This window comes from Fusarium tjaetaba, assembly GCF_013396195.1.
Source record: "Fusarium tjaetaba strain NRRL 66243 chromosome Unknown NRRL66243_c0000145, whole genome shotgun sequence".
NCBI lineage: Eukaryota > Fungi > Ascomycota > Sordariomycetes > Hypocreales > Nectriaceae > Fusarium > Fusarium tjaetaba.
In genome coordinates, this window is record NW_023501341.1 from 44,722 (window position 1) to 69,006 (window position 24,285).

At 49.1% G+C, this 24,285-nt stretch overlaps 11 protein-coding genes across 11 annotated transcripts; 6 read left to right on the plus strand and 5 right to left on the minus strand.

The window, feature by feature from the left end:
• Positions 1-320: 320 nt before the first annotated feature.
• Positions 321-1,730, minus strand: FTJAE_7248 (uncharacterized protein; the record flags this gene model as incomplete). Its single annotated transcript, XM_037353946.1, has 1 exon — positions 321-1,730. The coding sequence occupies one exon, from the start codon at positions 1,728-1,730 to the stop codon at positions 321-323; it is 1,410 nt and encodes a 469-aa protein (XP_037205655.1).
• A 1,278-nt stretch (positions 1,731-3,008) lies between these two features.
• On the plus strand, positions 3,009-4,826 carry FTJAE_7249 (laccase precursor; the record flags this gene model as incomplete). The annotated part of the gene is made up of 3 exons (XM_037353947.1): positions 3,009-3,285; positions 3,338-3,964; positions 4,015-4,826. The coding sequence occupies 3 exons, from the start codon at positions 3,009-3,011 to the stop codon at positions 4,824-4,826; spliced, it is 1,716 nt and encodes a 571-aa protein (XP_037205656.1).
• A 404-nt stretch (positions 4,827-5,230) lies between these two features.
• On the minus strand, positions 5,231-6,694 carry FTJAE_7250 (uncharacterized protein; the record flags this gene model as incomplete). The annotated part of the gene is made up of 2 exons (XM_037353949.1): positions 5,231-6,625; positions 6,674-6,694. 2 exons carry the CDS (start codon positions 6,692-6,694, stop codon positions 5,231-5,233), a joined length of 1,416 nt encoding a protein of 471 aa, XP_037205657.1.
• A 2,045-nt stretch (positions 6,695-8,739) lies between these two features.
• FTJAE_7251 (blue-light-inducible Bli-3) lies at positions 8,740-9,406 on the plus strand (the record flags this gene model as incomplete). The annotated part of the gene is made up of 2 exons (XM_037353950.1): positions 8,740-8,934; positions 8,984-9,406. 2 exons carry the CDS (start codon positions 8,740-8,742, stop codon positions 9,404-9,406), a joined length of 618 nt encoding a protein of 205 aa, XP_037205658.1.
• An 82-nt stretch (positions 9,407-9,488) lies between these two features.
• Positions 9,489-10,447, minus strand: FTJAE_7252 (diphthine synthase; the record flags this gene model as incomplete). Its single annotated transcript, XM_037353951.1, has 3 exons — positions 9,489-10,092; positions 10,140-10,264; positions 10,313-10,447. The coding sequence occupies 3 exons, from the start codon at positions 10,445-10,447 to the stop codon at positions 9,489-9,491; spliced, it is 864 nt and encodes a 287-aa protein (XP_037205659.1).
• A 500-nt stretch (positions 10,448-10,947) lies between these two features.
• On the plus strand, positions 10,948-11,661 carry FTJAE_7253 (C2H2 finger domain protein; the record flags this gene model as incomplete). Its single annotated transcript, XM_037353952.1, has 1 exon — positions 10,948-11,661. One exon carries the CDS (start codon positions 10,948-10,950, stop codon positions 11,659-11,661), a length of 714 nt encoding a protein of 237 aa, XP_037205660.1.
• Positions 11,662-12,206: 545 nt separating this feature from the next.
• FTJAE_7254 (ubiquitin-conjugating enzyme E2) lies at positions 12,207-12,802 on the plus strand (the record flags this gene model as incomplete). Its single annotated transcript, XM_037353953.1, has 2 exons — positions 12,207-12,372; positions 12,438-12,802. 2 exons carry the CDS (start codon positions 12,207-12,209, stop codon positions 12,800-12,802), a joined length of 531 nt encoding a protein of 176 aa, XP_037205661.1.
• Positions 12,803-13,034: 232 nt separating this feature from the next.
• Positions 13,035-14,539, minus strand: FTJAE_7255 (beta-1 4-mannosyltransferase; the record flags this gene model as incomplete). Its single annotated transcript, XM_037353954.1, has 3 exons — positions 13,035-13,991; positions 14,052-14,245; positions 14,302-14,539. The coding sequence occupies 3 exons, from the start codon at positions 14,537-14,539 to the stop codon at positions 13,035-13,037; spliced, it is 1,389 nt and encodes a 462-aa protein (XP_037205662.1).
• A 1,751-nt stretch (positions 14,540-16,290) lies between these two features.
• FTJAE_7256 (zinc transporter) lies at positions 16,291-18,043 on the plus strand (the record flags this gene model as incomplete). The annotated part of the gene is made up of 3 exons (XM_037353955.1): positions 16,291-16,943; positions 17,001-17,219; positions 17,272-18,043. 3 exons carry the CDS (start codon positions 16,291-16,293, stop codon positions 18,041-18,043), a joined length of 1,644 nt encoding a protein of 547 aa, XP_037205663.1.
• A 1,439-nt stretch (positions 18,044-19,482) lies between these two features.
• Positions 19,483-20,548, plus strand: FTJAE_7257 (solute carrier family 25 member 46; the record flags this gene model as incomplete). The annotated part of the gene is made up of 2 exons (XM_037353956.1): positions 19,483-19,822; positions 19,878-20,548. The coding sequence occupies 2 exons, from the start codon at positions 19,483-19,485 to the stop codon at positions 20,546-20,548; spliced, it is 1,011 nt and encodes a 336-aa protein (XP_037205664.1).
• An 869-nt stretch (positions 20,549-21,417) lies between these two features.
• On the minus strand, positions 21,418-23,646 carry FTJAE_7258 (phosphoglycerate mutase; the record flags this gene model as incomplete). Its single annotated transcript, XM_037353957.1, has 2 exons — positions 21,418-23,461; positions 23,612-23,646. 2 exons carry the CDS (start codon positions 23,644-23,646, stop codon positions 21,418-21,420), a joined length of 2,079 nt encoding a protein of 692 aa, XP_037205665.1.
• Positions 23,647-24,285: the final 639 nt, after the last annotated feature.

The following is a 24,285-nucleotide window of genomic DNA, read 5'->3' on the forward strand; positions in this document are numbered from 1 at the left end:
ACCTTCACTCACACCCGAACAAACCAAACACAACAAACCTTCACGACAGACTAATGAACAATTCACGGCCCTGGACCGTTTTCAGCGAAATTATATATTATTTCATCAAATATGTGACCATCGTAGCGAATCTAAAAAAAACAATTCCCCTGTACGTGAGCTCATTCCTGCTCTAGGGTGACTTGCGAACCTCAAAGATATCTCACGCTCTGGTATCGAGTAAATCAGACTCAACTCCGGCACAATGCATTCATATCGGTCGTAAACTCATTTCCCGAAAAATGAAAAACCAACGACTCTGTCCATACGCCACGCATAATCTATGCAGTTTTATCCTCCACCACTCGCTGGCCATCCTGCTTCATCTTAGAGAGCTTTCGGTCAATGGCCTGTGTCTTGAGACGGACAGCTTCTTCACGATCGGCTGCTTCTTGTTCGAACTCCTGAATGATCTTGCGCTTCTGTCTTCTTGAATCCAGCAGTTTTTGCATGAGTGCGCTGAACTCATGGACAAACCATTCTCCCGAGGTTTCCCAATTTTCCATCGACATATTGGAAAACAGGTCATGCTGTTCCTTTTCACCCAGATGACGAAAATGCTCAAGTTTATCTTCCAAATTGTCAGCATTGACTCCAGTAACCTTCTGCCCATCCTTGGAAGGGTCAAAGTCGAAAGGCTGCTGCCGAAGTGAGGCAAATGTCATAGAGTTAAGAGCCACGTCGTCGTACTCAGGGCTTGGACGACGTCGTTTTCTGTCGAGGCGACTAGTGTTTGGCATGAAGGTTGTCGTAGCTGGTATCGAGCTCTCTTGGAGAGCTCTTTGAACCACCGGCTTGGCAGGCTTGGGCCTAGGCGTTGTGTGTTCTTCCTCCTGAGAAGCGGACTCGGCATCTTCATCATCCAAACGGTGGACAGTCGGCTGCCGGGAGCTCTCGTTTCTGTAGCGCGTTTGCCATTGCGTTTCAGGGCGTCTGGGTGATGGATTCCTTGCTTGGTTCGTGTCGTAGGCCTCTGATCGGCCGGAATGTGACTTTCGAATCCTCACTTCACGCATGGGGATTTTGAAGTCCTGACGTGCCGGGGAGTCTGGTCGAGTTCGGCCACGTCCGTGATGGCCATTGAGTTTTCCATGCCTCACACTTACATCATCCTGGAAACCATCGCCCATATGATCAACATTGTGTTGCTGTGACCTACTGACCACGTTCATACGAAGATCATCACCAACAGTGAACAAGTCACTTGTCGGCGGAGGTCGATGAAATCGATTGCGGTCAGGGAGGCGGTGTGACGGAATAGTCTTCTTAAGATCGCGAGTCAACTCCGGCCCAAGCTTAATGGGATCGGATGGCTCGTTGTGCGGAGTTGTGAGACCTGACTCCATGAAATTTTCATCAAGTTGCGAACCAGAGAAGATGTCGACCCGGCGATCACTTGAATCTGCTTTAATCCGGCCATTTGGGGAAGATATCGAGCGCACTGGTGAATGATGCTGTGGTGGCTGACTGAAAGGATAGTCCTGTTTTGGAGGCGCGGTGTTTCTAGCACCGAGTCCCGTGATCTCCCGAGGATAGCTAGTAGGACGAGGTGTAGGAGCTGGAGGAACGTTATGTGGTGGTTCTGACTTCGTGGGCTTAATATCCACCCCAGGTTGAGCTTCGTTCGTTCGCTGGCCACCATTGGCGAAAGCCAGAAGCCGACCGCTTTTGTCTTTCAGACTGGGGGGCATCTTCGCGTTGCTTCGTTCGAATAGAAGATACACCGAGAGGCCTGGAGCGTTGTCGATGTGCGCTGGTAAATGAAAGCCTTGAAGATCTCGTTTGATTATGTACGTCGAATTTATCGCTGGCGATGGATTATGCCCTTTGATTAAACAAGTGAATTGAAAGCGGGTGAAAGCAAATCTGTAGTTCTTGCACCAGGCTCAAATCCCCAAGAACTAAAAGGGACCGTTCGTTGCAGGTTGTGAGTTGTGAACTGCACGAACCTGAGTTGTGTTGAAGATAAGGAAAGTATATCAAATTGGGAGTCGCGGTTTCAGTTCACACGCCCAAAGAGACGACAGGCAGGGGCGCGCCCGGAGAAAGCGCAAAGCGCCTAGAGAGTCGCGACGTCAGGTGACGTTGGCGGGAAGCTTCCTTCCAGTGGAGATCAACTTCCATTCCTAGGTGCCTAGTCTAGTCACCTTATCCTTGCATCCAGGTAAGATCCATAACTTTCACTTACATGAATGAGCCTCACCTTGACGCTCAACGACCTCGCGCTAGCCACATGTCAGAACAAACAATTCTCTATATCAGATGAACCCTTGAAGTCATTGTGCGATAGTTTTCACGTGATCTCTTTTCCCTTATAAAAAAACCCGAGTTTGGGATACGGCGAGCCCAGAGACTTTCAGGACGATATTATCATATGGGAAGAGCCAAATCATACGTCTTCGATACTTGAACACTTCAAAACTTTACAGCGATGTAATTCTGTTAAAGTTGAAGCTAGTAACGGCACTCCCATGAGCTCGTGTTGACAGCTCGGCAATTCCGATCTGATGCGATCTGATGCAATCAATGCCTATCAAATGCCCTGAGGCTCCTCTTCCTCAAGCCCCTGACACGGATGACAAAGTACATCACAATCAAGGTTCCAGGAAACCAGTTCATGTGTGTATTGAATCACGTGAATCTCAGGAGACAACTCGTCAGAATCGATCGTTCGCCGACCCCATCAACATGTTCGGTCCTTCCGATGAAGTGCGATTCGACGCCGTGGCTTCTCAACACAGGACTTCCCACGAGGTCTAAGGTATTTCTGTATTCGATATGACTAGAATTTATCTCGCTGATCCCGTTTGCGGCTTATGGTGATCCGACAAGACTCTGTTCTTCGTGACGGGAGTTCCGTTCTCGTGAGTCGAAGTAATGGTTTAAAAGAAGGGGTTCATCGTGGCATAATGGCGATAACTCACGCTTAAATTAATAAGTCAATGAAAAGTCTTTAATCATCTTTTGCAATGTCCAGACTGTCTTCGATCTTTCTCATCGCTTTGGCTTCGCCCTTAACCGCCTTGCCGGAGCCCGCCAATTCCAAGTTTCAGAATCAAGGATCATGTTCTGGAAACACACCTACTACTCGAGACCAATGGTGTGGATTCGATATCCACAGTGATTACTACTCGGTTGTTCCTGATACTGGTGTGACGAGAGAATACTGGCTTGAAATCAGCGAGATAACCTTTGCTCCGGATGGAGTTCCCAGATTCGCCCAAGCTATTAACGGAACGATACCAGGTATGAGAATGCAGACTTGGATCATATGCCGAACTGGAGCTAACTTTTCAAGGGCCAACTATATTTGCCGACTGGGGCGATAATGTTGTCGTTCATATGACAAGTAATCTGAAGACTTCATCCAACGGTTCATCCTTTCACTTCCATGGCACTCATCAAAATTACACAAACCCTCACGATGGTGTTGTTGCTATTACCCAGTGCCCTGTTGCACCAGGGTCCTCTGTAACATACAGATGGCGTGCGACCCAGTACGGTACCTCGTGGTATCACTCTCATTTTGGGCTCCAGACGTATGATGGTGTTTACGGTGGTTTGATCATTCGTGGTCCCGCAAGCGCCAACTATGATGAGGATGTTGGGACCATCATGCTCAGCGATTGGTCGCACAAGACTGTCAATCAACTTTTACATGATGTCCAGCGAGAGGGTCCTGCGCTGATGGATAATGTTCTAATCAACGGTACTAATGTCCATAGAAATGATACCGATAAGAACCAGACTGGAGAGAGGTTCAGACTAGATTTCAAGGAGGGCAAGACATATCGCCTACGTCTCATCAACACTGGGATTGATACTCTATATAAGTTTTCCATCGATCATCATACTCTCAAAGTCATTGCGGTAGACTTTGTAGCAGTTAAGCCCTACGAAACCGACCACATCAGCCTCGCAATTGGTACTGTTCTCACAACTCCTTACCTAGTACTTTTTTCTAATATTCTCTAGGTGAACGTATGGATATTCTTGTCACGGCAAACCAAGCTTCAAAGGCATCGTCATTTTGGCTTCGCGCTATCCCCCAACTTGACTGCACCAGAAACGTCAATCCTCAAAATGCGCTCGGTATTGTATCTTATGCATCGAACAGCACTACACCCACGACGAAAGGACGCAAACACGAGGATCATTGCCAAGATGAGCCTTACGAGAGCATTGTACCTGTCGTTCCTCGCAATGTTGGACCTCCTGAGATGGAAGTCATACAGAACGCCAACCGCTCTTGGAACTCAGATGGCATCATCAAATGGGCGCTTAACAGCACCACCATGATCGCAGAATGGGGCGAACCCTCGCTCCTCAAGCTCAATAACAGCGCCTCATTCACTAAGTCTAATGCTGTCATTCGTGTTCCCAAAAGGGATGTCTGGGTTTACCTTGCTATTGAGACAGAGCAGGATATCTCTCATCCTATCCACCTTCACGGATTCGATTTTCAGATTCTCGCTCAAGGCCCCGGTCCATACGATTCAAATGTCACCCTCAACACAGAAAACCCCCCACGCCGTGACACTGCTCTCTTACCTGCCAAAGGGCACCTTGTGATCGCATTTCTCACCGACAATCCAGGTGTGTGGCTCATGCACTGCCATATAGGTTGGCATGCTGCGGAAGGCTTCTCGCTACAATTTGTTGTTCGAGAAGACGAGATCCCAAGCCTCGTGTCGGACCAGGAATACAAGGATATCGAAGAAGGTTGCAAAGCATGGAACGACTTCTCACACAAGATGAAGATGGAGCAGGACGACTCGGGTATCTGATCAACCATGATAATATTGCCACTGTTACATAATGCGATCGAATTCATAGACCCCTATAGACCATATACGAATTGCTCATGTCGCAAAACGTCAATCTGTCACTCATATTCAGTGTTTCCATGTTGCACCTTCAATCCCGGCAGCCTTTGCCTATGTGGGCACATAATTGGCCATTGACCTGTCTAAAGATGATGCCCATTATTCCCATCCCGCTAATTCTCCATACCGTTTTGTTCCTGAGACTCCATTCCGGTTCGTTAAAAACAACAACAAAAAGCATTAGCATCCTCATCGCTTGTAAGGGTATCTAAGCATGTTCGGACATAAACATATAATTCGTAACAACCCCATCATCGATTACCCGATTTCAACGCCAATGTCCCATAGTATCATTATACTGATTCTCAGTCAGCAAGGTCTTCATCCATTAGAATCTCCAGGAAGGACGAGCCTGGGTGGGATTCTCCGCAACAGGGGCAGATACCCTCCTCGTCGCTGTCCCAATCGACATCGCTAATCTCGTATCCACTAGAGCGAGAAAACTGGACCCAATCCCGCTTCTCCATGTCTCTAGAGATCGGCACTCGTTTCCAAATGACTGTTTCTTCGTCGCGATTTGAAGCTGGATGGCCCTCTTCGTTGGGTGCAGGAGGCAAAGCGCCAAGCCTGACATGGCTGTGTGAGTGTCCATGAACAGTATCCGAATCGTTTTCACTGTCTTCGTCATCATCATCCTTGGGCTTCCACGCTCGAATCACTCGGGCACACCATTTCTTGCCAGAGAGAGGTTGAAGATGCCTAGAGTGAGCCATATAGGAAGCCGGGCCATCAAGATACAAACCTTCGTCTTTGAGCATGCCGCTCATTTCGGCAGATGCTTTCATTCCAGTATCATCAAAGGGCATACCCGTGACTTGGAGCTCGTTCAGGGTGCAGCCGAGTTCATGAGAGCAAATATCGTGAAGCTCGGATCCGGAGAAGGGGAGAAGGGTGTCGGAAAAGTTCACCAGGTCCAGGCGCAGAGACACAAGAGAAGGCAGCATTCGTGGTCGTGGCTGTTTCCTGTTTCGGTAACTCGGATCGAAGGGTGCACGAAGCCCCTCGAGAAAGTCGACAATCTGGTTCCAAGTGTAGCACCGGAAGCCACCACGAACGAGAGGAGACTCGGTTGGACGTTGCTGAACTTTCAAGACGTGGTCCTTCTTCAAATCGCCGTGATAACAGCGGTCCAGTTTGTGTCGACGACAAGGCTGATCGTCATAGTATCGTGCAATAACACGAAAGGTGACATGCGTAATACCCTGACGAAATTTGACGGGAAGCTCGGCAAAGGTGCGAACAGCTTGAGGAGTTGTGAAAGTGAAGTTGTTCGACTCCCACAGGTATCGAGTACCTTCAAGGTGAAGAGCTCTGCAGGTAGCCAGGAAATTAATGGCAATCTGGTTGCCTCGCGTTTTCTCTTTGTCAGACATGTTCTCAGGTGTAAGGGGGGACAGAGGATCGACAATTGGGAAAGGAGATTTCATAGCAAACTTCAGAATACGAAGAATGACTTCCATAGGAAGGTATGGATGACCGAGCTCCTGAGCGGTCATAGAAGATCGGGTCTTGCGCTTCAAAGGATTGTCTTGATTCATGTGGTTCAGAGCGACAGAGGACCAGGAAATGCCGTTTTCGCGCAGAATACGCTTGAGTTTCATGTTCTCTTCAGTGAGAGACTGATTTGCACGGCGGAGAGGATGGTTAAAGGCGGCCTTAGCCTGGTCTTCCTTGTCCCGGCATTCCCACGGGTAAGCCGTCTGTAACTTGTCAGCTAACTCCAGGATGAATATCATTGAGGTACTAACCGCGGGGGTGTTTGATGTCATGGTCACGTTTGGACGATAGTTGACGTATGCGGATGGCTAATTGAACGAATGACGTCGAATAAACGATCGCAAGTTCCAGTCAACGAGAGCGGACGAGTAACAACTGCGTTGGTCAGAAGTGAAATGAAGATGTCGTGAGCTTAGCCAGAAACTAAGACCACAAATGGGTGGGATGGTCTTTGTACAGTCGATGGCAATGGACAGGGTGGATGAAAATAAAATGGGAAAGAAGATGAAGTGTGTAACCGGCAGACTTTAATAGAAGAACAGAATGCAGAAGTAGGTATGCTGCAATCCTGTTGCGCCGGCACTGAATTAAGGGTTTGTCTCTTTTGCTGTGATGCGGTCTGGGAAACGAGGGGAGTAGGGTAGTCGAGTGAGTGAAGAGTGGAAAAGGCACAACCGGCCAGGGAAATGCTATCCGCTTGTCTCTCGATTGGATTTGCGAATTGCAGTTAACAACAGCAAAGGCGCGATGCCTCCAGTGTCAGTTTGTGCTGGCTTGTAGATAGCAGAATGGTCTGGGATGGAGGAAGTTGAGGGCTGGTGTACGGGAAGTGCGTAGGGAAGTCACTGGTCGGCATGTTCTTACCTGAGGTTGCTTAAGCCGGGTGGAGTGGAGTTCCCGTCCCTAAAGTCTGCTGTTTCTCGTGTGACGTTATAGGCTCGGATTAAGGAAGGCACCACTTGCAACACAAAATTAATAAGGCAAGGACCGCCGGGCGAGTGCTACCCGTCGCACTTGTCTTTGCCGCTCGCCGACTGAAATTTCCCAAAAGTGGCAGCCCATGCGATCGAGATCTCCGAAGGTCCACAGAGAGAGTTTATTTGGTAGGTAGACGGAGACAAAACATCCGGGAATCTTGAGGCAATGGCAGTATCCTCTGGCGTCATCAAACATTCATTACCTGTCAATTGCAATTAGGAAAGCACTGCAGCCAAGTAGTAACATCCCAATGTTTCAGTGGTGTAAACCGCTCACTCGACTGCCATTAAGCTGAACGGGCTCCATAACAGGGAATGTAGCTGCAGATGGAGCAAAGCTCTTTTTCGAGCTTCCTATCGGAAGTCTATAACAAACAGATAGCCTATAGCATCTCGAGCCTTGTAGCACAAGGGTTGCTATGCTATTCCTTGACGAAGATCGTGCTAGGCTCGAACGATCATTCTTCAACGACTGCAGTTGAGTTATGAATTACCAAGAGACAATTTGAGTTTCAGTGGTCACATTATCCTTCGCGTCCTCTCTGAAGATATCCCTAGAATCATTCAGGATATCGTACTTATTCATATGCAATCATGTTCAGTAAGTCAAGGGTTCACACTGGCAGGGCTTCCTACGAATTACCAAAACTATATTCAATCCAATGCAGACGCCCTCAATGAACAAGCATTGTGTAGGTATGAGCGGAGCGGGTCTCTGCATAACGGTATTGGCCAACCTGCATTGAACGGAAGATGACACAACGGAAAGACTCGTTTCCTTTTGCTCTCGGCACTCAGATAGGTAAGGTAAGGTAGGGAGATCTTAGTAGCCTCATGTTAAATAATGGACCAATTAGACCAGGGCCAGCCATGAGATGCTGGTTCCCGTTATCATGGAGGCGGGTGAATTATAAGAAACAGAAGCCCAGTGAGACTGAGACGTAGACATTGTGCCCGATCCCCAAATCATCTTACCGAAATCCAATATTATCTACCTATAGTCCTTGTTTGGCAGAATGACGCGGGGTTTGTTGACACAACAGCTTCACGCCTCCGTGCAGGACCCCATCATGGACGCTGACGTCACCATTAATTATTGCTCGATCTCAAACACCCCGCTGCGATTGCCCTACATGTCGACTGAACATCGATGATGAAATGCATACGATTGTACCATGATGGCTTGCATGCTACCTTATGATGTGTAAGCAATAGCCTGTTTGGTAGGAGGTATATAAATCTGCTGGCGAAGCTTCAGCTTTTATGCTTGAGCTTTGATCTTATCTTCAAACAACAACATCAACAACCCAAAACACTCCCACTACGTAAAACTAAGCAAGATGTCTTTCTCTAACGCAAACACTGGCGATGCCCCTGCCGATCCTTACAAGAAGGCAAACGCCGAGGAGGTGCCCCTCCAGACCAAGATTGAGGATCTTGTCCACTTCATCACCAAGGAGAAGTTTGGCATGATGACCACCCGGGGCTCAGGCTCTGGTAACCTTGTATCTCGCTGCATGGCGCTGGCTGCCACAGTATGTGTGCCTTTGATTGGAATTGAGACTCTATCTGACCCTACTGCAGGAGACTGGAGGCATTGACCTTCTCTTCCACACCAACACGGAGTCCGGCAAGACCGACGACCTCGATGCTGACCCTCACGTCAACGTTTCTTTCATCAACGCCTCCGGAGAATGGGCTTCCATTGCTGGCAATGCTAGTATTAGCACAGATCGAAGTCTTGTTTCCAAGCACTACAGCCCTACACTCAAGGCTTGGCTTGGTGATCTCGGTGACGGTGTCCATGATGGTTCTGAAAATGACCCTCGCATCGGAATCATCCGCGTCAAGACAGTATCGGTCACCTATTCTCTCGTTTCCAAGAACCTGCTGAGCCGCGCTGCCGACATTGCTTCCAGCGCCGTCACTGGCAAGCCTGCTTCGCCCAACACATTGAGGGAGATTTCGGAAGGGGATGTGCGATCTTGGCGCGCTTCGCGAGAGTAATGTTCTGAATAATTCAAATCTCGCTTGTACGATAGGACTTTTATCAAAGGCGATACGAATTCATGACAACATTAGCAACAGTTCACAGCTGCTTTCCGTACTCAGCTTTCCATAGTCTATCCCACTTCTCCTTGTCAACCGCAAACTGCCGGACGTAGTCAAGCTCCAGCTCGTGTGTTCTTCGACCAAGGAGGACGAGACTGTGAAGAGGAGGCCCTAGCTCCTCGTCGGTAGAGCAAAGCTCCTCCAAAGTACCGGCCACGAACTTCTCCGTCTTACCTCCCACGCGAGCAGCGCCAATGGCCAGACTGTCCTTGGTATAGACACCCTCATTACGCTCATCCTCAATCTCTAGCATTTGCTGTGCACATTGGCCAACAGTCATGTAGCGAGGAGGCTCATAGACCAGACGACCTCGGGCCATATTTTCGAGACTCTGCTCCTTAACCTTGATATCGACCAAGACTAGCGTGTGCAAGCCGATTTGACGGTTCTCCTTTATCCGATCGTAGAAAGATGCGGGCTTCCACGTCTCAGTGAAAAAAACCATGGACACGGTTTGTCCAAAGTTGTAGAGCTGTAGACCGCATGCACCAATCCCGGACATGATGGAGGCATTGGGAACGGTTCGGACAGGGATTTCGAGTTCCCGGGCTCGAAGAACGAGATCCGTATGAGTGGTAGCTCTGTGACGTATCAGTATACAGCTGCAAGTTGGATCACTAGATCGTACCCGAAGGGATCTCCAACTACAAGGAACGCAACATCTTCGTTCTGCGCATTTCGGAGGATCTCGTCGCTGTTTGACTCAACCATCTCACGGTCAGCTACAGTGATGGACCGTCCATAGTACGATTCCTAGCATAATTAGTATTGGCTCTTGGGTTAGGGAATGGTGGCATGTACCAAGACAGATTGCTCGACAAGCAGAATGCTAGTATAAGCCTCCAGATAGACCCTGGAGGCTTTCTTAACGACCTCAAGACCCTTGACAGTAATATCTGTCTCGTCAGAGAGACCAAGTCCCACGAGGTATAACATTGTGATCCTTCTACGTCTGACTCTCGCAGTGGTATTTCGTGGTGAAAAATTGTCCCCAGGTCGCGACTCAAAAAAAGAGTTGCCCCGCGGCGGGGTATTTTTAGCGCTTCCTAAGGTTGCTGTGACCTCATGCCAAGTACCCCTGTCGCTCTAAAGCAATTCTGGCCTGGGATAAATCGCACGGGTCAGGTCATGTTTAGCACCAGGACGATGCAGCGGGTTTCGAAGAAAAGTCGAGGGCTCAGTATGTCTCACAGACCCAATGCTAAAGTTTTCATAGTCGACGCGAGCATAATATAGATGAATTATAGCTTGTAATGCAGAAGCGAGAAACGAAATCGCATTTTAAGACTATGGTTTTAAGTTACACACTGTTTTCTTGTGAGTCTACTTTTGGCTAGACTTGGTATAAATTCTACACTATGATCACGCCCCAACTTTTATCATCCATGATCAGTCTATAACTATACGCTTTGCTCTTCACATATTATTATAACCCAATGTCCGACTCCAAGAAAGGCGCCTATGGTGGCGCGCCATCAGGCGATACCGATTTTCGAAAGACCTATGATCTCGACGAATACGCTGCGAGAGCCAATGAACGCGAGGCAAAAGAAAAAGAAGAGTCCAAGGCGCGTTATGAAGCCAAGCTTGCAGGCAAGAAATACCACAAGCCTCTAACGGGCGACGAAACATACACATCAGCACGCCGGAATGTTATAGACCTCACACAACAAATCGGAAAAACACAGCTTGTCCCCGGAGGTGCAGGCGTCGGAAAGCGTGGCCGAGGAGCTGGTTTCTACTGTGAGCCTTGCGATCTCACGTTCAAAGACAACAAGCAATACATCGAGCATCTCAACACACCACAGCACTTGATAAATACAGGCCAGACGACTGAAGTCAAGCGCGCGACGGCAGAGGAAGTCCACGAACGTATTGAGTACTACATCCGACGGCGAGACGAGTTGGAGAAGGAGAAGCAGACTAGCCTGCACGAACGACTACAGTTGCGAGAAGAAGAGGCTGAGAAAGAAGCCGAAGAGCGAAGGAAGAAGAGAAGAGAGGATAATGAAAGGAAGAGGATAAAAAAGAAGGGGGAGGCAAGGGTGAAGATGGAATATGGAGAGGACGTTCGTGTTGATGGCGAACATGACGAAGACGATATGATGGCAGCGATGGGCTTTACTGGATTTGGGACGTCAAAGAAGTGATGGACGTCTAGGTCGCTCGATGATACCCCGTGTTCAACATGGTTTTATATGAAGAGTTTAGTCAGTGTATAACAGTCAAGAATGAAACATATGGTTGGAGACATTACAACAATACGGAGGTCGGTGTGAGTGAAGTCAACACTCGACAAGATTAACATGGAACAGCATACATATTCCAAGCGCAACCCATTTCTTCCATGACTCAATAGACACAAACCAAAGCATCCAATATTGTAAAATAAATATAACAGTATTTCACTACCGTCTTTACTTTGCCTTAGGTTATCACATGAATCCATACATACTACCTATGTTCACGGAAACCGTGAGGTGGGGCCGTTTTCCAGCTAAAGCCCAACGACTCCCCCACAATCCGCCGCTACCAGGATATCTCATAAGGTAAGGCACCTTACCAAGTAATGGATCACACATCTGCGGACTGATCGTGCACATACATATATACACATCCTCACGAGCTTCCACTGGCACACTCCAATTCAAGTACCAAGCTAGAACCTCATCAGCGCCTCGTCCACAAAGACATCATGGCCACTAGTTCTGCTCCAGCAGCTTCGTTGCTCAAGCGACAACTCAAAGAGATGCAGGCAGGCAAGGATATTCCAGGCATCTCATGCGGCCTCGTAAACGATAACAACATCTTTGAGTGGGAAGTGATGCTCATGATTAGCGACGACTGCAAATACTACGGCGGTACGACCAGAGCCTAACCTCGCTCCCTTTCATGATCTTTGACATACGCTGACCTCGATTCGTAGGAGGCAACTTCCGGGCTCGTCTATCCTTTCCGTCGAGTTACCCTCACATGCCACCTTCACTCACATTTCAAGATCCCATTCCTTTCCACCCGAATATCTACGAAAACGGCAAGCTCTGCATTTCTATCCTCCATCCTCCCGAGGAAGACGAGTATGGCTACGAAGCAGCCTCTGAACGCTGGAGCCCAGTCCAGACACCCGAAACTATTCTTCTCAGCACCATCAGTCTATTCCACAGTCCTAACGACGAGAGCCCTGCCAATGTGGAGGCTGCACGGATGTTCCGCGAGGAGAGGGAGGGCAAGAACAAGGATTTCCGAAGACGCTGCAGAAAGTGCGTGAGGGAGAGCTTGGGAGAGGATTAGATGCAGGACTATCCCCCATAATGTGGCTATCATGGGAGTGGGAAGCATACGTGGGTTGGCGTTAGGTGGTTGGAACGCCTTGCAATGGCCATCAGCGTTCGAGCGGTTTCATGTAGCCTTGGGCGTATTTTATATCGGCGTTGAACCATTAGTGAAATAGTGACCCTTCTTATTGTTGCACAGGAACATTACGATGGGTTTCGTCATCGATTTCCTTTTTGAGTTGCAATATCTAAATGCTCTCTTCACCAACAAGGCCAATGACTTTGCCAACTACACGGTCCCATTCCTGATCCCACCTCAGAGAGCCTTCACTAACTGCACCCTTCTTCAAACGAGCCAACTCCTCTTGTCCGGAAAAGCTCAGAAGTCTTGCAAGGATGTCTGCCAATTCTGATGAGGTTTCGAAACCACAACCATTTTGACCTTCCTTGACAAGCTCGCTGAAGCTCTCGAAAGCAGAGTATGCTGCGACGGGGAGACCAGCACCAAACATGTCCACCACCTTCATGGGAAGATCAACGCCCGAGCTGGACTTATGCAGCGAGATACCGAGGTCTGCCGAAGCAAGAAGCGAAGCATAGTCCCTGGTGGAAAGCCACGCCGTTATGATACGAACGCCAGGTAGTCTACCACCCTCCTGGAGTGTCTTGATTTTTTCAAGGTAGAGTTCTTTTTGCGGACCCTTACCAGTAATTATAGCTAGGATGGGTGAGGCCTCAGCGGAACTGGCATAGGAGACGAGAGCATCCAGGAGCAGGCCAAAGTCCTCGTCTGGCGTCCAGGAAGTGCTACTCACGATGAGCCGTACTGCTCCATCGACAATATCCTTGGCAATGTCTTTAGTCTCTGCAAGTCGAGACAAAAAGGCCAGACGTTTTGTAGTAGAGAGAATAGGTTGAAACACCTGGGCAGGCCGGTCATGAAGTGTGAGTACAGAACGTTTCAGGTTGAAAGGCCTCTCTTTGAGCTGACGGGCCATGGCATCGGTGACAGAAAAGTTGACATCTCCCAGATAGCGTCCGAAGCCGGTTTCGTACCAACGGTACACAGGAACTAACGGCTTAACATACCACTTCCCTTGCGCCAGGATAGTGTAGCCATAATTATGCCAGTCCACTACAAGCTTACTGCCTCGCAAGAAGGAAACCAAGAGTGCAACATGAAAGGTCGGAATCGAGGGGGGGTTCTTGGGGGGTTGTTAGATACCGTTAAGCTAAAAAGAACCGTGAATATGATATCAACTTACTTGAATGATGATCCATTTAGCAGCAGGAGCATCGTACATCAAGGTACTGAACAAGCCCCAGAACTGCCATAAAACCTTGAGAGGAATGTTGAGAAAGAATGGTAATGTTCCCCATTGAAGGACCTCAGGTTGTGGTGGGAGTGCATACATAGTAACGCGAGGATTCCCAATGAGATCGGGGTGTCTTGAGGTTTCTACCCAGTGTTAGGTTGTGTACATAACTCACGATATTCAGGTGATGGAATAATACCTTTGTAGCCCACGATATCGACATTGCGACCATGTTTGGCAACGCTCAGAGCATGATATTGCATGCGAGGACTGCGCCCGACGTCGCCGACGACAAGAATCTGAATATGATCATCTTCAGGTTTCTGAGAAGGCTGATAGCGAGTAGGGATAAGGATCGCAAGACCACGTATCAGCCATACCAGGAGGACACAGCTGAGAGCGCCAGCAATGACGGAGACAATAAATGCGGCTGACATATCAATAAAGGTATTAATCGGCAATCATAACATGGCGTCGAGACTGATATGAATCCTTTTGGTGGTGCCCGCAGCAACCAGTTATGGGCGTTGTTGGAGTTGTGTTGGCCAAGACCAAGGCCACCTTGCAATCACTGGTCAAATAGGTAGATTCGAGGTTCCACAGGCCGGGATGCACAGGTACCGACGGTACTGCAAGAAAGACAAGGCAAGATAGAAAAACAAAGCGATCTCGATTGAAGCTGATCCTAGAAGACGATCAAACATAGAGACCAATGAATATTATATTGCCGCACAAGGTAAGGGAGAGTTGATAGGGCAAAAAGGTGTCCTACTTTCAAACAATGAAGGCTCTGTGAATTATTCCACTCTCAAACTTTCTTCAAGACGCATCACCAACTGCTCTGATCTATCTGTAATCCTAAATAATAAATATAGATTTCTTATGCTGTAGTGGAGGGAACATGCTGCCTAACAAGCAAAACCCTCGTCTTAATTACGGTGATGATTGTCATCCACAGCTTATGTCTCTCTACCAAGCAAAGCAATCTAGGGGATGCAAGCAAACTTCCAATCCCTCTGGGACTTGATCAATTTTGCTTGCTGTGTACTTGAGTGCTAGGTAATTGATGGAAATGCCACAAAACACCTAGCTGTAGTTTTTGTTAACTACCTACCTACGCCAGAATTGTCCAGCCTATTTGTGCTTCCACTTCCTGGCTGGGTGCACATATAATGCAAAGCCCTCAGGGGACAAGAACACAGCGAACTTTAATATAAGATGTCAAAATAAACTCAGTAAAAGTTATCCTAAGCTTAGGCTATATTACCTAAGTCTTTTTGTTGTTTAGGATCAAGATCCTGTGTTTTCTTTCCTCCCCTAGAAAGCCTAGAAAGCATATACAGACGGGCAACGGGAGATTATCTCAAGATGAAGTTCAGGGGTTGAGATGCAACTCTGCTGCGGGGTGTGATAGCATTAGGCCTAAAAAGCGAGCTAGAGCATCAAATGCACTAACTCTTAGCGGAAAAGTAACCGCATGCAGGGGGGAACACCAAACTTTCCAGCACTCAGCCAGTCAAAAATGGCCCTCCCCTAACAATCCCCGGCCAAACGACAGGGCCATGAGGGCCAATCCATGATGTATCAGAGGAGGATCAGGAAGGAGCAAACCCAGATCAACAGTCAAGTGACTTCAAAATGGTATCAAGACTTGGCGAACATAACAACCTTTGCAACTCTTTCACCGACTCAAGATCACAACTTCACCAGGATCAAATAGCTCAACTCTAATCCACCGATCGAGTCATCAATAACTTTCCTTCTCTCAGCTGTTTCCATCTTGGGTCTTGATCCTCTTGGCTACCCGTCGATCGCTGCTCATTCGGGTTGTCACTTTTAGCTCCACGTGCTGGAGTCTCCTATCTCTAGTCCGCCACAACCACCACGGCTCTTCACGCCTCCCGCGTCTACTCTGAAAAGGATTCTAGACGTCCCACGATCTCTGTATCCCTTGCCTCTCTGTATCCGATACCGTACAGCTGCTTGCGACGCGCCCGTTTCACAAATTCAATTTTATGCTCGACTGATGACGTTGCGATTGGCCCTACGGGAGGTGTAAGGACTCTCTTTCAAATCGCCAATACTTGCGCCGATATCCGATCACCGCCCTCATTGAGCGTCGTCTCCGTGACTTGGTCCAGGACCGAACTGTTGACTTGAGCAACCATCCCGAATCCTATAAATTAACATGGCGTCCTCATACGCCCTTCCGACCTCCACTCTGCCCCATGCGCATCAGAACCATATGCATTCACATACACGAAGTCATTCTCAATCGTCGTTGAACAACCTCAGGCGACAATCGACTTTCTCCAACGGGAGCCTTCCATCAGTACCCGACGAAGACCATAACCACGATGCTAGCCATGACCATGCGGACGGAAATGGAAATCATTCTGCACACTCCCACAATCCGAGCATCCACAAGCATGGACACAGACGCTCCCGCATGTCCAACACAAGCGCAACCATTGCCCGCGAGAAACTCCCTCCAGCCCCATTAAACACCTTGGAGGGCTGGACAGAAGAGAGAACTCCGGGGGGCAAGAGCATACTTACACCGGGTCCCGAATCGGCCAACATGACTTATTCTCCTCCGGAATTAACTCACGACCATCATGACCACGACCATCACGATCATTCCCACGATCACTCTCACGACCACTCACATAGTCATGACCATAGCAATCATTATGGACATGATCATGGCCATCCGCATGATGATGACAAGGGCAAAAGATCATTATTCACCCGGATGATTCTGCCGTACACAACAAGATTTCCAATTCTGAATGCTATCTTGATTGAGAAGGATTCCAGGCGTATTTTTTACTTTATGGCGTAAGCGAAACCACATAATTTACCTGCAATGTTTGGTTAATTCAGATCTCCGTCTAGACTCAACTTTTCGTTCATGGCTGTACAGGCGTTTTATGGCTACGTCACAGACTCGCTTGGTTTACTGAGCGACAGTATCCATATGTTCTTTGATTGCGTGGCGCTCATGGTCGGCTTGTTGGCTGCTGTATTGAGCAAATGGCCGCGAAGCCAGAGATTTCCTTATGGCTTCGGTAAGATTGAGACATTGAGTGGGTTCGCTAACGGTATTTTGTTGATGTAAGTAACTTTCGGCACACCTGCAGGCCCGCTATTAACTTATTGGGTGTAGGTTACTCAGTGTCGAAATTGCCTTTGAGGCTTTTGAACGGCTCTGGGAGGGAACTCAAACAAAGCGATTAGGCGAGCTCTTTATTGTGAGCACTTTGGGTCTTCTTGTAAACCTGGTTGGAATGATGGCATTCGGTCACCATCACCACGGACACGACCATGGACACGATCACGGGCATTCTCACAGCCATGATAATGGTCATAACCATGGCCATGACCACAGCCACAGCCACGGCCACGACAACGAGAATATGCACGGCATTTACTTGCATATCCTTGCCGATACCTTGGGTAGCGTGTCGGTCATCGTATCGACAATATTGACGAGCTTTTGGGGCTGGGCCGGATGGGATCCATTGGCCTCATGCTTTATTGCTGTTCTAATCTTTCTTTCATCCAAGCCGCTAGTATACTCGTCAGCAAAACGGCTGCTACTAAGCATTCCAGAGGATACAGAGTACAACCTTCGAAACAGCTTAGGCGGTATACTGAACCAAAGAGGAGTAGTAGGCTATTCGTCACCAAAGTTCTGGAGGGATGACCACAGCGCTAGCCCTAGTGGTGGCAAGTTGTTAGGCGTTGTTCACGTAGTGGCAGCAAGAGGAGCTCCGTTGGAAGACGTCCGAGATCGAGTTCGCGAATATCTTTTGAGAGAAGGGGCAGACGTTGTGGTGCAAGTTGAACGAGAAGGAGACAACAGCTGTTGGTGCAGCAGACGAGGAATCCCAGCACCACCAGCAACGCCCACATTGGCATCAGCGAAGGCATTCTAGAAGTCGAGTTTCAAGTTGGGATGAATAGTATGAAAGAGGTGGGAATGTACAATGAAGGGGAGAAGCACTGTCGCGAGACGAAGTGTACAACTTGCTTGGATCAAGGAAGGACAGATGTTTGTCGATTTATTTGCTGAAGGATATTACGTTGGAATAACGGTAAGCCGCCAAAGAGCAGAGACTGGTAAATGGGCCAATACCGTTGCCAGTCGGGTTTGTCTTGGTGTTCTCAGGCAGTTCAGGCTATGTATGCCTGGAATTGGCCAACAAGGTCATTCATGGGGCACGTGGAGGATCACATGTATCATTATAATATGTACTACTTGGATTCTCATCATGGAGACAGAAACTTTAGAGTAGAGGGGTAAGACAGGTGTATATCCAGCAATAGAGCAGGCTTCAAACACTACCTATTTACAAATCTTGCTTGTTAAGTATCTATAGCTCGTGATCAGTCTATAATACCAGTGAAGGAATGGATATCTGAGACAGGATTGCGGTTTGCATGTGATAGTCAGATGCAGGAGATGGGGACTGTGGGGCTCTTCTCCAACTGAAAGAGCCTAATCTGACCTGAAGATCTGGTGTATGACCTCACTTGACCTCATTTGAGCCCTAGATGCAGAGCTTTTAATCCCGACTCAATTCCGTCTGGCCGGGCTGCTGTAGCAGTGTAACCGCATGCTCTGCAGTCAGCGCACTGCACTGCATTGCATTGCAAGTGACATCAGCTTCCACAGCAATGATATGCCGGCCTCTAGTACCCCACGAAACTCGGTCCTTTTCCAAGTGGGGAAGACAGTGAGACTCATGATGCACCCCGCGAGCCGAAGCCGAGGCAACAAAAAAACGAACAGAGCCGGGACCGGGGCTCGGGGATCGGGGGTGAGTGAGAGATCATTGCCCCGGAAGACCGAGGGGAATTGGAGAATTAGATTTACTAGCTGTAGTACTACCCAGTGGGAAAAAAACAGATTGATAATTATTATTATTTAGTTGCTGTATAGATAATTCAGCAAGGGATGCGCCTGGACGTGAAGCTCTATTACAGAACCTCAGGTCAAGCTCGTACCGATCGAATAGAAGCTTAGAAAATACGCCTGTGACGTGCCCGATCAGATCTTGGTTAATATACTCTCACTATTTCCCTCTCCCTTTGTTTATTGCACTTTTTCTTTTTTGCTTTATATCCCAATAGCTCTCTGCTGTATCCGTATCAGCTTGACCTTCCATTTACTCGACTTACATCATAAGCTCTTGGTTACAAGCTACACCCTCCCCTCGGCCGAGACCACCCCACACTCTTCTTATCCCACTCCCGTCCTCCACATTCCTCATTCCGAGGTTCATTCTGTCAAAACCAAACATAAACCCTTCCTTTACCTCACCTCTCAGCGCCTCCTCCTTCCCGGCCATCCTCCCCATCCAAACTCTTCACAATGTCCTCCGCCGATACCCCAGACTCCGCCATCGAGGCCCGTGTCGTAGACAAGTTGAAGACCATTGCGCCCGCGCCTGAACCAAAAGATGACTCCAAGGCCGGCGCATCATCTGGCCTCGCTCAGCAGCTTCGCGCCTTTGCAGCTGGTGGTTTTGGTGGTCTCTGCGCTGTCGTAGTGGGACATCCTTTCGATCTTGTCAAAGTCCGCCTTCAAACCGCTGAGCGAGGTGTTTACTCCTCTGCCATCGATGTTGTACGCAAGAGTATTGCTCGTGATGGTCTGCGAAGAGGTCTTTACGCTGGCGTAAGCGCGCCTCTTGTCGGTGTTACACCCATGTGTACGTTAAGATACCTTTTCAGCTTCATATGCCGTCAACTGACCTAGCTACCTAGTTGCTGTGTCCTTTTGGGGTTACGACCTCGGCAAGCAAATCGTCCGAGGTGTTAGTGAAGTCCCCGCCGAGGGTCTCACAATCGCCCAGATCTCAACCGCCGGCTTCATCTCCGCCATTCCCATGACCGCTATCACAGCACCCTTCGAGCGCATCAAGGTCATCCTCCAAGTCCAGGGCCAGAAGCAGCTTGCTCCCGGCGAGAAGCCCAAGTACAACGGAGGCGTTGACGTCGTCCGCCAGCTCTACAAGGAGGGCGGTATCCGCAGCGTCTTCCGCGGTAGCGCTGCTACTCTCGCCCGTGACGGCCCCGGTTCAGCTGCCTACTTCGCCGCCTACGAGTACATCAAGCGAAAGATGACACCGATTGATCCCCTTACTGGAAAGCCCAGCGGTCAACTCAGTCTTAGTGCGATCACATGCGCTGGAGCTGCCGCTGGAGTTGCCATGTGGATACCTGTCTTCCCCATCGATACGGTCAAGTCTCGCCTGCAGACCTCGGAGGGCAACGTCTCCGTTGGCAGCATCGTTCGTGAACTCTACGGAAAGGGTGGTGTCAAGGCATTCTTCCCTGGATTTGGTCCTGCCCTTGCTCGTGCTGTGCCCGCCAACGCTGCTACTTTCCTTGGTGTCGAGCTGGCTCACCAGGCCATGAACAAGGTCTTCGGCTAGATGCAATTGCCAAGAAATCGAAGCGGTAAAGCGATATAGGCATAGATAACAAAAGCTTGCTTTCGGATTTTTCAGGGGTTCGACACGGATTGTTGACCATTGGGCAAGGTCACAGTGGATGGTAGGCGTTGGTTGCTGGGCATGACATGAATTGTATTTTCCCATCGGCGGTGGGTGCGCATTTAAAGCAGAATTCGAGCGCTGACCATATCATTTGTTTTACGCACATAGATCATGAACAGCTAGATCGTGTTATTGACTTTCTGTTGTGATGGATAGATGAATCAAAACATAATTATACGCATCTCTCAGGTGTTTTACTTTAGCTTGTCACGCACAGTGGCCGAATAAGGTAGTGAAGATGAGAGTTGGTATTCACTTTCTAAACAAAATACATTTGAGCAATCTTGGGCTCTTGACGGCGATTGTGCCTATAATCCTGGTATCGCTATATGCTTTCCCACGTACCAGAATACATTGCCGCCGTTTTCGCCGTAAAAACCATGCGCCGGATCCCAAAGTGCAAAGCAATATGCTCTTAGCAACTCAATGAAACATGTTGTTGTCCCTGTAAATTCATCCCTTCCCTAGGTATCAATCCCAATGCCAATAGGTCCGGCATATCATTGCTGTGCTCCATTTCATGAGTGGATGGTATCCCGCCAGTTCGCCGATGCCATGAGTAAAAAGACAGACCTGCCTGTCGTTGAGTGAGTAAGAGTAAACGACTAGCAGGAAGCAACGCGCGCTGAAATAGTATAAGGCGAAGACATTAATAATGTTCTGCCCTAGTCCTCGAGAGAAAAGGATATTTGAGTCATCATCCTGTCAAAGGGCAAGTATTGTGGGGTATCAAAGAGAGTCGAGCTCTAGGCGCGCTCGGTAGTCGTCCAACGTCGTTTTGAAAGACTCATATCGCGGAAACGCTCGGCCTCGCCAGGAGGTCGAGGAAGACCCCAAAGTCCGCCCAGACCATCTCCAAGTTGTCCAATTTGAAGCTCTTCAGCGGGCTTGTCAAAATCGTGTAAGATATCTGTCTTGATTCTGATAGGGGCCGAGAGAATAGGACCTCGGGGCGTGGCCTTTGGAGTAGTCTCCCCACTTGGTGGGAACGAGAACGAGCTGAGTGAGGTGATGGCCGCGGGCGGCAAGCTCATAGATAATGAGTTTGTAGAGTTGAGCTCAAAGCGTGAAGAAAAAGATGATTGCGTAGATGAGTTCGAAGTAGACATGGCAGCAGAAGCTTGGGCTTCTCCCTTGTTGTCTTCCGGAATACCTTTAAAACGGCTAAAGTTAGGCAGCACGGAATCGAAGTCCTCCTTGTCGGAGGCATCATCACTACCATCATCCATCAGTCTAAGTGACGAAGGCCCAGGTGTCCACAGGCCGAACGATGCATTGGCGCTCGGGGAGTTGCTCCTTGAGCCTGATTCGCCTGTTGCCGTGGTAAGAGCTGGTCCTCGATTCAGTGGCCGCTGTGACCCAGAAGTTCGACGTAAAGACGATCCCACAGTTGCACTGGCCGAAGCACTACGACTGCCCATGGGAATGATAGGGTCGGAATAGACGAAAGAACCAATGAGTGGGCCAGGTCCATCAGTACTGCTGATGCTGGGGTTGCGGCCGCGGATAGCAGCAGGGAAACCATCAGCTGAAGTTGATCGGGATGATACGGGAGTCGAGGTTGTTGAGCGCAAATGTTCTGTGCTTGCAGACATGCGAATATCGTACATCTGATGGGGGGAGACATGGGGTTCAGAGTTTGGGGCTTCATTTGCTGATGCAGCCAGGAGAGTGTCGTAGTCGGCATCTTGTTTCCGAACTGCCATAGTGATGGAGGCAATTCCAACATCCATAAGAACAGGCTGATGAGTAATAGCGCCGATTAGAGCATTACATCCAGCTCCGTGAGATACAAGAATAACAACGGTCTCTACATCCTCGTCTTCAGAAATCGAGGGGTCATGTGTGTCATTCGGTGAAGCTCCGGCAGCCTGCGTTACCATCTCATCAGGCGCATCAGTCGTAGCGTACCAGTCGATCATCTTCTTCAGACCGCGTCGAAATCTCTTGTGCATGTCTGTCCACTCTTCTCCAAGCTGGCCGCCATCTCCAAAATCTAGTGGAGCTCTCATGGAATCCCATTGGTAATCCACCACAACGCACTCGTCACGCGCGTGGGCCACGAATCCGTCGGGGATCTTTCCGGAACTCGAGATAGCATAGTTCGGCTTTGGGACTGTGTAACCTTTCTTTTCCATCTGAGTTGCCAGCTGCCCAGTTAGAGCCGCAGCCATAGCCGACCCTGTTGAGCCTTCCACTGCAGACCCTGGTCTCAAGGGTCCAAGAGACGGACTGGCGGCAGGAGATCCGTTCCAGAGAGAAGCATTAGAGCCTCTATGAGGCATCGGAGTTGGAGCGGGTGCAGATGTCAGTGCACTGTAGTCCTCGCGTCGTAGGAGTTCGGCCTTCGCACTTCCAAGCATGAGGGCTGCACCAGGTGGTGGGGTAATCTGTTCGAAGTACTCGGGGGACAGCCATTCTCCGAGAAAGGAATCCAAACGTAATATTGTAGATCGAAAGTGCTTTGGTGGTCCCGTTGCGGAAACGAATATGTCGTTCGGACGGTAAGGCGATTCATGGGGAGTCTGTGCAAGACCAGAGCTGATTCCGATGGATGTCTGGGCGCATCGTAAGAATGGCGAGCTATGAATGACGACCTTGAATCTACGTCGCTTTTTTGTGCCTTTGGAAGTCGTCTCGTACTCGTTCTTCGCTTGTTCGAGAATACTGGATATTTGGTTGCCAACAGCTCTGGCTTGAAGCCAGCCGCCGTAGGTCAGAGGGGGATCATAGGGTGTAGGTGATGAAAGATGCCATTTCTTGTCAGCAGCGTCAAGGCGGTTGCCGTGCCTAGAATAGAGGTTAGTTGAGTTCTGTAATCAACATCATGCCTATACTGTCATGCTGTACGCATACGCATACGCAGCGCTAGGGCTACGCGATCTGGTTGCGACGATGCATCATGACGACAGGGGTCTGGAAAGGTAGCTGAAAACGTACCTGACGACAAAGATGTAGGCCGGCATACGGCCCATGGTCAAGTCTTCAACAGAGGCAAAATGGACAGTCCGCAGCAGTGCTGAGACAGCAAAGACCTCGATAAGTTGAAGAGAGAGACTTGTCAGTTGTTTCGGTGGAAAGAAGAGTGAGGTTGGACTGAACCGAATAAGAGATGGAGGCCAAGGGGGTAGTCAAATACCCTGGCGCACGTCGCACAGTTAGTTTGGTTATTTTAGATGGAGCTTGTGCAGGCGCCCACTATAAAGCCGACGGGACTAGGCAGGGCAGTGTAAGTACTGTACCCAGACCCAGGCACCTTGAAGCCTCCACTACCTACAAAAGTGGCCGATTTAGGCACCCCGGCGTTTTTGGCGTTTTGCCTCTGGGGGTCGAATTACTCAAATCAGATGAGACGGAAGAGGATAACTCAGCCAAAAACTCATATGCACGCCACGGTCCAGAAGGTCTACCGGTACACAACGTAGAAGCAGGGAGCTCAACTAGGATCGTTTCTGGTGTGGCGGTTTAGCAGGTGACCAGGGGGTGGTTGGTCCCTTGGAGTCGGGCTTGAGGTACCTGGGCTCACCTCAGCGAGTCACCGTCGCACGGCAGAGGTTGACCTGAGGTGAAGGAAGAGACAAAGGCAGGGTCCTTGAGGTGGCCGTAACATAGAC